The sequence below is a fragment of the Mauremys reevesii genome, linkage group 20 (genome assembly GCF_016161935.1).
Source record: "Mauremys reevesii isolate NIE-2019 linkage group 20, ASM1616193v1, whole genome shotgun sequence".
NCBI lineage: Eukaryota > Metazoa > Chordata > Testudines > Geoemydidae > Mauremys > Mauremys reevesii.
The window spans coordinates 2,738,833-2,753,060 of record NC_052642.1 but is presented as its reverse complement, the minus strand read 5'-3'; the positions used below and the strand labels follow the sequence as shown (position 1 = coordinate 2,753,060).

Here is a 14,228-nt window from a genome sequence, read left to right as displayed (position 1 = left end):
GTTTGGCTGATAAAGATAACAGTGGTGATGTAATATATTTCGACTTCTATAAGGCATTTGACTTGGTGCCTGGTGACATTTTGATTAAAAAACTAGACTGATAACAAAATGTGCCATTAAATGGATTAAAACCTGGTTAACTGGCAGGTCTCATATGTAATTGTAAATGAGGAATCATCCCTGAGTGGGTCACTTTCTAGTGGGATCCCGCAGAGATTAGTTCTTGGCCCTACAGTATTTAACATTTTAAAATAATATTTAACATTTTTATCAATGAGCTGGAAGAAAACATAAAATCATCACTGATAAAGTTTGCACATGACACAAAGATGGGGCCGTGGTAAATAATGAAGGGGAGAGGTCGCTGATATAGAGCAAGCCGGATTGCCCAGTAAGCTGGGCTCAAGCAAACAATATGCATTTTAGTATGGCTGAATATAAACCTATACATCAAGGAACAAAGAACGTAGGCCGCACTTACACAATGGGGGCTCTCTCCTGGGGAACAGTGACTCTGAAAAGGACTTGGGGGTCATGGTGGATAATCAGCTGAACTTGAGCTCCCAGTGTGACGCTGGGGCCAAAAGGGCCAATGTGATCCTGGGATGTATAAACAGAGGAATCTCGAGTAGGAGCAGGGGTTAGCAGAGTGGTGTGAGTTAGCAGTAGGTTGCGGGCAGCACTAGGACACCTCCCCATGCTAGGCCAATGCGTGGCATTAGCTCTGCAGAGCACTGACTGCGTTACTGTGTTTAGTAAATTTGGCTGAGATATTTATGACACTTTAGGAATTAACCTCTTCACTCTCCCATTGTTTGTGGAAGTCAGAAAATATGAATTCTGCATCAAATTCCTGAAAGGCTGTGGGCTAACGGGGAGGGTAAGAGTAGCTGGGTGGTGAGTGGGAGTCTGGGGCGAAAGGGTTACTTGTGGGGTTCCTGGGAGGGAGCATGGACCTACTCAGTGGGAGGAGCAGTAGGGCGTTGAGGGGAAGGAGATGTGATTACAAGGGGAACAAGGATGGGAGAATGAAATAAAAGCTTTTGATTTCCACAGGTGACACTCGAGCCAATGAAATGCCAGAGCTGACATCTTTTCACACACTCTTTTTGCGGGAGCACAATCGCTTGGCCAGAGACCTGAGGAGATTAAATCCCCAGTGGGATGGAGAGAAGCTCTACCAGGAGGCCCGGAAAATCATAGGTGCCATGATCCAGGTACCAGCTGTAATGATCGGTTGCCCGCAGCCATGCTGCCTTTGGCTGTGATCTTACAAGTGAAGCATGGTCAGGTTTCATAAGTACTTGAAAATGGGACGATCAAGGGAAATCTGTGTTCCTACAGGAAGAGGCAAAAGGAATAAGGGAGGTGGTGCTTTTCCTTCTGAGTCAGTTCTGAACCAATGCCCAACGTGGTGCTGGGGAGCTGTGCTACTGGAGTTGCTGTCTGAAACCAAGCTATGGCCTCATCAGGTCAATAGATAGTCCTTGGCACTGTTCAGGTGTTGGGCTTGGCCAAATTCCAATTTGACATCCCTTAATTCCCCTGGATATAATAGATAGTAAGTAGCTGTATGTTCCATGCAAGTGGTGTCTGCATTTTCGTGGTGGGTGAAATGATAGTGTATATCTGGTTTGAAGTATTTGGGATGGCAGGTGTCACATGCATGTAAGCTATGGCGGTAGCTGGAGGGTGCTGAGAAGGGTGTTCCTCTTTAACACCCTCTCGTCAGCTGCTTAGAACTTTTGGGAAATGTTCCTTTTTGGCTAAGCAATCAGATGCCTGGTGCCAGCCCCCCAGCGACTCCCTGTCTGAAGGCAAGAGCACAATGGCCACTGCTGAGTTAGGCAGATGGGGGAATCACTTTTCACTGTGGGGAGTGGGGAGTCTTCTCTGTCTTGTCAGACTTCCTGCCTAGACCTCTCTGAGGAATATGGGAACAAAGAAAGGAGGAGGGAGAATATACCTGAGCAACACTGTGTAAATGCTGGAGGTTTAAATTTTCAAATGCTGGATGGGCATTGGATTAACATTGCTCTGACTGTTAGATTGTGCCCTGTGCAAGGGGCAGCTCAGTGATAGTTCACACCCGGGATGCACACAAGGGATCACAATTATTCTGGAGGTCCCTTGTTGTGATGGGGAAGAAAAGCTCCTACAGCCCTTAGCAGTGCACAGCATCCTCTTCACTCTGCATCAACAGCACATCCAGCCAACTCCACTGACTGCAGGGCTGTATTAGGCCAGGGAATACCCTGTTGGGGAAGCCAGTACTTTTCCTATGCTCCACTTGTTCAGATTCTCCCTTTAATATTAGAAAAGGGTCTCCAACGGTAGTGGGTTTGGAGTTTTCAGCTGGAATGATTTTCCGATGGAAACTGCAGTTTCAGCATTTGAGTTTACTAAGTCTTTTGACCCAGTCCCACATGATATTCTTGTAAGCAAACCAGAGAAATACGGCCTAGATTAAATGAATATAAAATGGGTGCATAACTGGTTGAAAGACAATACTCAAGGAGTGGTTACCAATAGTTTGTTAGAGAAACAAAGAGTCCTGTGGCACCTTATAGACTAACAGACGTACTGGAGCATGAGCTTTCATGGGTGAATACCCACTTCGTCGGATGCATGTTTGGTTTGTTGTCAAACTGGGAAGATGTTATGTAGTGGTGCCTCACAAGGGTCTGTCCTGGGTCTGGTACTATTTGCTATTTTCATTAATGATTTAGCTAATAGAGTGGAGAGTATGCTTTTAAAATTTGGAAATGACAACAAGCTGGAAGGACACTTTGGAGGACAGGATTAGAATTCAGAACAACCTTGACAAATTGGAGAATTTGTCTGAATTCAACACGATGGAATTCAGTAAAGACAAGTGCAAAGTACTTTGCTTAGAAAGTAAACATCCCATGCACAGCTACAAAGTGGGAAATAACTGGCTATATAGTAGTACTGCTGAACAGGATTTGGGGATTACCATGGACCACAAATTGAATATGAGTCAACAATGTGATGCAGCTGTGAAAAAGGCTAATGTCATTCTGGGGCATATTAATAAGAGTGTCATAAGTGAGACACCGGACGTAACTGTACTGCTCTACTCAGCACTTGTGAGGCCTCAGCTGGAGTCCTGGGTCCAGTCCTGTGTCCAGTCCTCTAGGAAGGATGTGAATAAACTGGAAAGAGTCCAGAGGAGAATTACAAAAATGATCAAAGGTTTAGAAAACCTGACCCACGAGGACATTGGGCATGTTTAGTCTGAAGAAAAAAAGACTGAGGGGGGGTGGGGAACTGATAACAGTCTTCAGATATGTTAAGGGCTGTTATAGAGGACAGTGGTCAGTTGTTCTCCACATCCACTGAAGGTAGGACAAGAAGTAATGGGCTTAATCTGCAGCAAGGGAAATTTACTTTAGATATTAGGAAAAACTTTCTAACTCAGAGTTAAGTGAAGTACTGGAACCGGTTACTAAAGGAGATTGTGGAATCCTCATCCCTGGTGAGTTTTAAGAACAGGTTGGACAAACATCTGCCAGGGATGGTCCAGGTTTACTTGGTCCTGCCCCAGCATGGGGGACTGGACTAGATGACCTCTCAAGGTCCCTTCTCTGATTTTGGCATTTCCTAAACAAAATATTTTGGACTATTTTGTTCTGAAAACATTGCTCAAATTTCAACTTTTCATTCTGATTAGGGTTGGATATAAATGTTGAAATATTGCAATTTCCCACAGGATAAAAATTCTGACTTTTGTTCAGCTCTAACTCCAGCCTTTATAGTGGTAGAGAAAACCTTGAAAATGTGAAGTGAGTGTGATGCCTGCCTGAGTCTTCAGAGAGCTTGAAACAATAGCTCTGAGATGTGTGGGCTGCCCCATTCGTTGCTTTGGGGTCGCAAGTGCAGATGCTCAATAATGGTGATAATTTAAATGTCAGCACTATTAACTCGGCTGCACATTGGCTGTAGGATGTAAGAAAGGAGGGAAGGGATGTCACAGATCTGCACAGGCTGCTGGGAACAGCATCTTCCTTTGGAGCCACAAGCGGATGGTGTTTGGGAAACACTGGCACTTTCTGCCCTCATCTGACCTGTGGAGCCCAAAGGCCAGAGGGAAGGAGCAGAGCTCAGGGGCATCCAAGCCCCCCAAGAGGGAGGCTAGTGGGGCATCAGAGCCCCGAGTCAGCCAGTCCCCCAACTCAGAGCAGCAGGGGACAGAACGACTCCAGTGGTGGGTCTGGGGCCAGGCAGCTTCCCCCCGGCACTTGTGGCTACTCTTCCCCCCGCTGTCTGTTCTAGTTTGTATAGTTTTTATACTTGCTCATCACCACAGCGTCGGAACCCCTTCCTGTCGTACATACAGCAATGTGACCACACATCTGGTGCGTGTTGGTTGTTCTCTCATCCTCTCCCGAGAGGGAGAAGCAGGTACAGTGAAGTTTCTTGGTTTGTAGGTTGGATTTTTCTTTTTTATAAATGCTATGGTGTGAAGACTGAAGCGAAGTCAGCATTGAGCAGCTCTTCCTTCCTATCATCTTCCATTACCAGCTCACCTTCTCCATTGAGCAGCGGCTCCTCAGCATCCCTGATCTGCCTTTTTTTCTCTGACATATTTGTAGATCCCCTTCCTGTTGTCTCCCACATTCCTTGCCAGCTGTAACTCATTCTTTGCCTTGGCTTTCCTAATTTTATCCCTATGCAATCACACTATTCCCATGTATCCTTCCTTGGAGCCGTGCCCCTCCTTCCATCTCCTGGATGGATCCCTTTTGGTTTTAGATAGCTACAAAGCTCCTCGTGCAGCCACATCGGCCTCCCGTGGCTCTTCTTCTCTTTCCAAGCATCGGAATAGCTTGATATTGAGCATCTAGTATGACATCTTTTAGGAACCACCAGCCCCCTTTGAATGGCAAGGTCAAAGAAATGTGCCTTGCACCTGAAGTGGAAATTGAGGAGATTTGGGATGGTCCTTGGTTCTTGGGGGATTTCATTGCACTGTCTTGGACTAAACCCTGGAAAAAATCCTGTCTCCTACACAGATGATCTTTACTCTGATTGTTGAGAGTTCCATTGTGCCATGGGAGCGGTGTTTTGATCACAGGTTTCATCTGGGAGATTTAGCTAGTCTTTTAGATACCCTGGGACTGAGACCTTGAACTTAATGTGAAATTCTATGGTAAGCCAGTGTAGGAAGTAGAGGACAGGTCTGACGTGCTCACAGTAGCCTGCTGGGATGTGTTTTAATTATTTTCTGAGCAAACATGAGGGGCAGAAACTTTGTTATTTGTAATGAAAGCTGAGATTCTGAACCCATCGCCTGGCCGGGGAAGCTGCAGCCATATGCAGAGGACTTTTGTGCTGACACCCAAATCTGGCCTGCCCAAGAATGCATCACTGACCACGGGATAAAATGGCCAGGTGTAGAAAGGACCATGAGTCCGTGCCACAAAGTTAGGAAGTAAGTTACAACTAGTACCTGGGACTAACATGTGTTTGGGTGAAAAGAGTGTCTGTCCAAGTCAACAGAGAGATGATGGTTGGGTAGCCCCTGTCCTGTGCACTTTCTCTGCTCCCACTTTGTGCGAGCACTTGCCCTTTTATCATGTATTCCCAGACAGGTGGTTTTGAAACAGTTACATAGAATGACTCTCGGGAGAAGAGCATAACCCTCTCCGCACTCCCAGGGAGCTGATGGTTGGTGCCATGAGTGGATCAATCTCTCCTTGTTTTCCCCCAGATAATAACCTTCAGAGACTACTTGCCCCGCCTGCTGGGAAATACCTTTGGGACAGCGATTCCTTTCTACCGGCAGTACAATGACTCTGTGGATCCCCGAATATCCAGCATCTTCACCATCGCTTTCCGCTTTGCTCATGCTTCGATTCAGCCCTTTGTGTTCCGCTTGGATAAGCACTACCAGCCTGTAGGCCCCCCAACCCTGCTCAGCAAAGAATTCTTTGCTATATGGAAAATTGTGACACAAGGTAAAACCCTTCCTGCAGTTCTGCGCTCCGTTGCCCCACACCCATTCTGGTCAGACCCTTCCCGTCTGCCGCGATGGCCAGACTTCACAAGAGGATACATCAAAATAGGGGTCATTGTCTCAAAATCAGCCAGTGAATCCTGCCAGTCACCGGTGGTCAAAGCATCTTGCCATCCCAGCACAATTCTCCGGAGTGGTCAAAGTAGAACCCATCCTCTTGGGGAAGCTCACGGCTGGTTGCTTAAATGGTTATAGTTGCTAATAAAATCACCAAAGATAAAAATATTCCTAGAATTGAAAGGGGGAAAAAAAGACCAGAATGCAGGAAGTTTGAATCTATGTGAGGTACTTACCTGGTCCCCATCACCGTAGGGTCTGGGTCTGACACAATCACAATGCCCCTGTGAGATTGTGCAGACATCTGGCATTGGCCACTGTCAGAGACAGGACACTGGGCTAGACGGACCATTGCTCTGAGCCAGGATGGCCATTCTGATGTTCTTACTGTCCCCTGTTGCAGATGGGGAACTGAGGCCCAGAGAGAATGAGGGAGAGATCCACAAAGGGGGGTACGTGCCAAACTCCAGCTTTAGGGGACCAAATCCCTGTTTAGGCACCACTGCAAGTCACAAAACCCCCATTCAGCTGCCATTTACCCTTTAGGTGCCTAAATGCTTCTTGGGGTCTATGGTTCCGCCCAGACAATGTTCCCCCACCTATCTTCCTGCAGGGCCCAGTCCAGTGGGTGTGCTCAAAACAAGCTACCCAGAACAGCCAGGCAAGGAGGAGGCAGGGCTGGCCTCCCTTATAGCCTTTAATCCAGTGGCTGGGGTACTCTCCCAGGATGGGGGAGACCCCAGTTTAATTCCATCCTCTTCCCGATGAGGAGGCAGGGTTTGAAGAGGGCTTTCCCACCTCTCAGGTGGGTGCCCTAACCACTGGACCATAGGGAGAGTCTCATGCTTTCTCTGGCCCAATTAATATTTAGTTAGAGTAGAACGGCTTCCACAAGAGAGACTAGCACCTGCTACCAGAATATCCCATAGTCCTGTCGTTAGGGTGTTCATATGGGCAGGATCAAATCCCTTCTTCTCATCAGGCAGAGGGGGGAATTAAACTTGGTCTCCCACACCCCGGGTGAGTGCCCTAACCAGTGCACTGAGGTTATACAGCAGGCAGCTTCCTCAGTGTTGCGGGAAGCTAGGCAGCCACCTGAACCTCCTGACTCCAGCAGAGGGGTTCCTGGCTGTGGATTGCTAGCAGAGATCCGTCCCGCAGCCTGGACTTGGGGGCTGAACTCTGTGAGGGGGTGGGGCTTAGAACACACCCCTCTGATCCGCCTCCCCCATTGGCTAGCTCCGGTGGCTCCCCACCAAGCTTTTGTGGAGCCTTTCCTCGGGTGCCTCTCTCTGCCCCCATGCACCGGCGCCTGCCTCAGGCTGTGCGAGTCCCCTGGTTTTCCAGGCACTGAGAAGTGAATCTTTACAATGGCCACGCACCTTTCTTGGATTGGGGCCTGAGCAACTTGCCCAAGGCCTCCTAGGAAGTCTGTGATGGTGCAGGGAATTCAGCCCAAGTCTCCTGAGTCCCAGGTCAGCATGTTAGCTGCTGGACCACCCTCCTTTTCCGAAGGAGCCCTGATGTCAGGAAATTCAAAGCTTATTCCCAAGTCATCTGCTATACCAGCAGATGTATGAAGAAAAGCCCAGCTGGGGCCTCTGTTTCAAATGCAGTGTCCATCCCTGATGGAGTTGGATGTGGAAGGCCATTTACTGGTAGCTGTTTAATTACTGCAGGTGGCATTGACCCTGTTCTCCGTGGCTTGATGGCTAATCCGGCCAAACTGATGACACAGCAGCAAATGGTTGTGGATGAACTCCGGGATCGGCTGTTTGAACAGGTCATGAGGACTGGACTGGATTTAGCAGCACTTAACATGCAGCGTGGCAGAGATAAAGGTCTCCCAGGTAAGGATCCCGGCTGGCTTCATCTCAGAAACACAACTCTAGAAAAAAAGGAAAAACCAAAATGCCAAACCCCACAGGAATGAATGTAAATTGCAGTATATTCTAGATGGGGAGAAATGTAGTCAGCCTTAAGCCATCCACATACCCTGGGACAAAAAAAGTCTGACATGGAGAGTAAATATTAACAGCCCAGTGTTTTGGGGATCCTGCAGGGATCTCTTCTGGGTCTGGTCTACTTTACTATGCCACAGTAAACCAGTAGGTAGAAAAGTTAGCCACTGAGTTAGCAGCCGAGGTGGAGCTAGGAGCTGACTGGAGTTAGGTGCTCAGCAGCATAATCCTTTGCATTCACATCACATTGCACAGAATGGTGCAAATGGTCACTGATGAACTCTTCTCTGTGTGTCACAACAAACATTATCTTCAATTGATAAATGGCAAAACTGGCATAGAAACTAATGACTTGTCTGCAAGAGTCATTGCCTAGCCAGGACTAAAATTCAGGAGTTGCTGCAATCTAACTCTGTGCCCAGCTCCTGAACCATGCTGCCTGTTTGATTCAACAAATCACATCTTCTCACATGTCCTGTGTGTGCCTCCTTATTGTGTGGCAGATGTGCCCCTTCACTAGACTACGGTGAGTAGGAATAAGGAAGTGATTTTACCTCTGTGTAGGGCATTGGTGGGACCAGTATTGGAATGTTGCGTCCAGTTCTGGTGTCTCCAATGAGAAAAAAATGATGACAAATTGAAGATGATACAGAGAAGTGCCACAAAAAGATTTGAGGGCTGGAGAAAATGCCTTACAGTGAGAGACTTAAAAAACTCAGCTGATCTAGCTGATCAGAAAGATGATATAGAAGCGACTTGATTACACTATATAAGTACCTTCATGGGGAGAAAATACTGGGTGCTAAAGGACTCTTTAATGTAGTGGAGAAAGGCAGAACAAGAGCCAATGGCTGTAAGCTGAGACCAGACAAATTCAAATGGGAAATAAGGCAACATTTTTAATAGAGCCATTGGAACAAGCTGTCAAGGAAAGTGGTCGATTCTCACCTCCTGAAGTCTTCAGAGCAAGACTGGAGCCTTTCTGGAAGAGATGCTTTCCTCAGACACAGACTGTTGGGGTACGTCTACACTACCCGCCGGATCGACAGGTAGTGATCGATCTATCGGGGATTGATTTATCGTGTGTAGTGTAGACGTGATAAATTGATCCCCAATCGCTCTCCCATCGACTGCTGAACCCCAGCTTGACAAGAGGCGAAAGCAAAGTCAATGGGGGAGCGGTGGCCGTCGATCCCGCGCCGAGAGGATGCAAAGTAAGTGATTCTAAGTCGATCTAAGATACGTTGACTTCAGCTACTCTATTCTCGTAGCTGAAGTTGCGTATCTTAGATTGATTCCCCCCCTGCCATCCCCAGTGTAGACCAGGCCTTGGGCTCAACACAGGATAAACTAAAATTCCGGTCCTGTGTTACACAGGAGGTCAGACTAGATGATCTAATAGTCCCTTCCGGCCTTACACTCTATGAATCTGGGAATGGTTTGGAGAAGCAGTTTGGTACCAAAATGATACCTTTTTACATCAGCCTGTTTAGGTGCCTACAGAAGAAGCAATTCTCAATTCAGGTGTGGTCTACACTGGGAAATTAGGTCAGTATCACCACATTGCTCAGGCGAATGAATAATCCACCCCCCTAAGTGACGCAGTTAAACCGACTTAGTCCCTGGTGTAGACCTAGTTCCGCCTCTCGGGGAAGTGGAGTACCTATGCCGATGGGAGACCCCTCCTGTTGGGGTAGGTAGCGTCTTCACTGAAGCACTGCAGTGGTGCAGCTGCAGCATTTTCAGTGTAGACAAGCCCTTAGTCTTGAGTAACAGACAGGAGTTAATAACATTAAAATGGAGCATAGGAGCTGCCTGGGCTAGCGGTGATCACTGCCCAGTTAGGCTGATATTGTAACTACGATAGCATTGTGGTGGGAAACTTAATAGGGCAGATTTCAAAACTATGAGGAATGGTGATAAATTCACAGTTTTCAAGGCCAGAAATAACCTCTAGGATCTAATCTGACCAGCATAACACAGACCATATAACACCAGCCTGCCCTTCCTGCAGTGGAGGGAATAATTCTTCCCTGCTATGTAAGGAAACACTATTGGGTCTAGTACCATGTGTCTGAACTAGAACAGAACATTTAGAACGAAACCCAAATTGATTAAAACCCTCTAAATGAGGATAATTTACTCCCTCCCTTGCTAATCTGTTGCAATGGCTCATTACACTCACTATTAAAAAGGTGCAACTTATTTCTCATTTGAATTTGTCTAACTTCAGCTTCCAGCCATTGGATCATATCCTGCCTTTATCTGCTAGAGCAAAGAGCTCCCTAATGCCTGGGGCCTTCTCTAGACAGGTAATTATAGACCAGGATCAGCGAGTCTCTTAATCTTTGCTTTGATAAGTGAAATACATTGAGCTCATTAAATCTTTTAGTGTACGTTGTACTTTCCAGACTTCAAATGATTCCTGTAGCTCTTCTCTGAACCCTGCCCAGGTTTTCAATAGTCTTTTTAAAGTGTGGAGACCAGAATGGGATGTAGTGTTCCAAGCGTGACGTATTCCGAGATGACAGCCCCTCACTAGTTCTACTCAACATTCCTGTCTAGACAGCCAAAGATCATCTTGAGTAAGAGCAGGTAGCAGAATATATTAGAATCTTAAACTGTAAATGGAGCCTGAAAGTAACTGAAGACTCCATAGAGAGACACAATTATTCATGTGCCTTTGACACCAAAACAAAGAAAGAGTAAAAGCTGTCAGGCAAGAAAGGATTGCGTCTAAAACAGCATTATCTAAAGAACAGACATCCTGCCTGAACCATACAGGCCAGGCCAGGTAAGGTACACATTGGAACTAAAGTGGCAAAGAGTTGACACAAAGAACAGAAAAACAGAGACAATAAGGGGAGAGCTTTAGAAAAGTCTTCAAATACACTAGAAACAAATATGTGACTGAGTCACCCAAAGGAAGAGGAACAACTTGCTAGCACCAACGGGAGGGAGATGGAGGTATTGACTGCTCTGCTCTGGTTCTGCAGGGTATAACGCCTGGAGGCAATTCTGTGGGCTCTCACAGCCTCGCAACTTGGCTGAACTCTCTGCGGTGCTGAGAAATAGTGAGCTGGCCAGGAAGTTCATGAACCTGTACGGGACACCAGACAATATCGACATCTGGATTGGGGCACTCGCGGAGCCGTTTGTTCCCAATGGCAGAATTGGGCCCACCATGGCTTGTATCATTGGATCTCAGTTCAGAAGATTACGAGATGGGGACAGGTAAGCGATCATACAAAGACAGGAGTCCCAGTGATTAAGGGTAAGAGGCTGTTTGTTTTGGGGAGCTGAATGCGAGCTCCATATATGATTTTGTTCATCTTCCAAAACTTTTCTTTCCTTCCTGGTAAAGTAGATATTCCCTTGGGCCAGCATTTAAAAAAGCATTCTGGGTCCCTCCATTTTGGGGATCTTTTGTAAGGATTTTGATCTTAAAGGCCTAAAGAGTTAAAGGTGTTTATAAATTCTTTCACTGTCCCACATTCAGCAGTGATAGATAGGCCAGGGGTTACTTTTCACAGCGGCCTTGGTTGTTCTTGGTTACTTGGCAAACACCCAAAAGTATTCATTCAAGTTTAAAGTTTATTGATTGCTCTCTCTCTCTCTCTCTCTCTCTCTCTCTCTCTCTCTCTCACACACACACACACACACACCCTGCATCCTCAAGAAAAACCCAGGAATTAAAACAAGCATTTATATTGAAACTGTGGTTGAGTGATTATGCAAAAAAAACCCACCTTAGTCTGACCCTATCAAAGACTCTCTCCTTTCAGCGTCAAAACATCAGTTTCCTTTTTTTCATTAATAATCTTTCTTTGCTGAAAAGGTAAGGATTAATTCTACTGTCAGTCCTGATGTGTGAAGGACATTCACCTATCCTGTTGCTATCATACAGACAGACACAAGATGGATGAGGGACAGGATAGAAAAGATGGGTGAAATATGTCTTTTCTTGATGTTTTTGGAACAGTGGACTGCTGTTTAGTTACGATTGGATGCTTTGGCTGGCAAGTCAACCATGACACCTGCTACTTGGACCCTGGTTCACATTCTCATGAGGGGTGTCACCTGGTTGGACTTTTTCTCCTTAGACAAGGCAGGCTTGGATGAGTGCAGTAGTTGATTTCAGGATTCAATGAAAAGCCAAGAGAATGAGAGAATACAGGGCCAGTGCTTCCATTAGGCAATCCTAGGCAATCGCCTAGGGCGCCAGGATTTGGGGGGCGGCATTTTGCGAGCTCCCCATGGGGCGTGCAGGAGCTTTGGGTTCTGCTCCAGTCATGCTGCTGAAGAAGGACCTTCCGCCCACGTGCCGTGGAAAACAGTGGCAGGCAATTGAGCTACCGCCGACATTTCGGCAATGACTGCCGCTGTCGCCTGTGGCATTTTGGCGGAGGGTCCTTCTTCGGTGGTGCGACAGGAGCAGAACCGGAAGCTCATGCATGCCCCGTGGGGAGCGTGCAAAATGCGCCCCCCCCCGAATTCTGCCTAGGGCGCCAGAAACCCTGGCGCCACTCTTGAGAGGATAAGAAGAAAGATGGGGAGGGGATGAAGAAAGCAACTCAGCAATGGAGGAGAATACAATACAGGATCTTATATGCCTCTCCTGTGTGTATGATTAGATATCACCACTGATGGGCTGAGGACAGGATGGCGTGATAAAGTGATGACTCTCAGCACTCACAGGTGAAAACAAAAAAGAACAGGAGTACTTGTGGCACCTTAGAGACTAACAAATTTATTTCAACATGAGCTTTCATGGGCTACAGCTCACTTCTTCAGATGCATAGAATGGAACACACAGACAGGAGATATTTATACATACAGAGAACATGAAAAGGTGGAAGTAGCCATACCAACTGGAAGAGTCCAATCAATTGAGATGAGCTATCATCAGCAGGAGAAAAAAAACCTTTGAAGTGATAATTGAGATGTCCCATAGAAGGGAACCCACAACCCACAAGGGGAGAGGCAACTCTAGATTTAATCCTGAGTGGAGCACAGGAGCTGGTCCAAGAGGTAACTATAGCAGGACTGCTGGCAAATAGTGACCATAATATAATAACATTCAACATCCCTGTGGTGGGAAGAACATCTCAACAGCCCAACACTGTGGCATTTAATTTCAAAAGGGGGAACTATACAAAAATGAGGGGGTTAGTTAGACAAAAGTTAAAAGGTACAGTTACTAAAGTGAAATCCCTGCAAGCTGCATGGGCGCTTCTTAAAGACACCATAATAGAGGCCCAACTTCAATGTATACCCCAAATTAAGAAACACAGTAAAAGAACTAAAAAAGAGCCACTGTGGCTTAACAACCATGTAAAAGAAGCAGTGAGAGATAAAAAGACTTCCCTTTAAAAAGTGGAAGTCAAATCCTAGTGAGGCAAATAGGAAGGAGCATAAACACTGCCAACTTAAGTGCAAGAGTGTAATAAGAAAAGCCAAAGAAGAGTTTGAAGAAAAGCCAAAAACTCTAAAGGTCCTAACAAAATGTTTTTAAGTACATCAGAAGCAGGAAGCCTGCTAAACAATCAGTGGGGTCCTTTTATGGACTGAGAAATACAAAAGGAGCGCTTAAAGATGATAAAGTCATTGTGGAGAAATTAAATGGATTCTTTGCTTCAGTCTTCACAGCTGAGGATGTTAGGGAGATTCCCAAACCTGAGCTGGCTTTTGAAGGTGACAAATCTGAGGAACTGTCACAGATTGAAGTGTCACTAGAGGAGGTGTTGGAATTAATTGATAAACTCAACATTAACAAGTCACCGGGACCAGATGGCATTCACCCAAGAGTTCTGAAAGAACTCAAATGTGAAGTTGCGGAACTATTAACTAAGGTTTGTAACCTGTCCTTTAAATTGGCGTCGGTACCCAATGACTGGAAATTAGCTAATGTAACGCCAATATTTAAATGATCCGGCAAGTCAGACCGGTAAGTCTAACGTCGGTACTGGGCAAATTAGTTGAAACAATAGTTAAGAATAAAATTGTCAGACACATAGAAAAACATAAACTGTTGAGCAATAGTCAACATGGTTTCTGTAAAGGGAAATCGTGTCTTACTAATCTATTAGAGTTCTTTGAAGGGGTCAACAAACATGTGGACAAGGGGGATCCAGTGGACATAGTGTACTTAGATTTCCAGAAAGCCTTTG

General features: G+C 46.1%; 1 protein-coding gene across 3 annotated transcripts in view; it reads left to right on the top strand.

Annotated features, from left to right (window-relative positions):
• The window catches only part of LOC120387580 (myeloperoxidase-like), a 48,855-nt gene that overhangs the window by 27,703 nt on the left and 6,924 nt on the right, over positions 1-14,228 (top strand). For all 3 annotated transcript variants that reach the window (XM_039508504.1, XM_039508506.1, XM_039508505.1), the window contains 4 exons: positions 1,057-1,217; positions 5,735-5,981; positions 7,777-7,947; positions 11,055-11,292. In XM_039508504.1, coding sequence (XP_039364438.1) covers positions 1,057-1,217; positions 5,735-5,981; positions 7,777-7,947; positions 11,055-11,292 — 817 coding nt within the window. The remainder of the gene's footprint in view (positions 1-1,056; positions 1,218-5,734; positions 5,982-7,776; positions 7,948-11,054; positions 11,293-14,228) is intronic.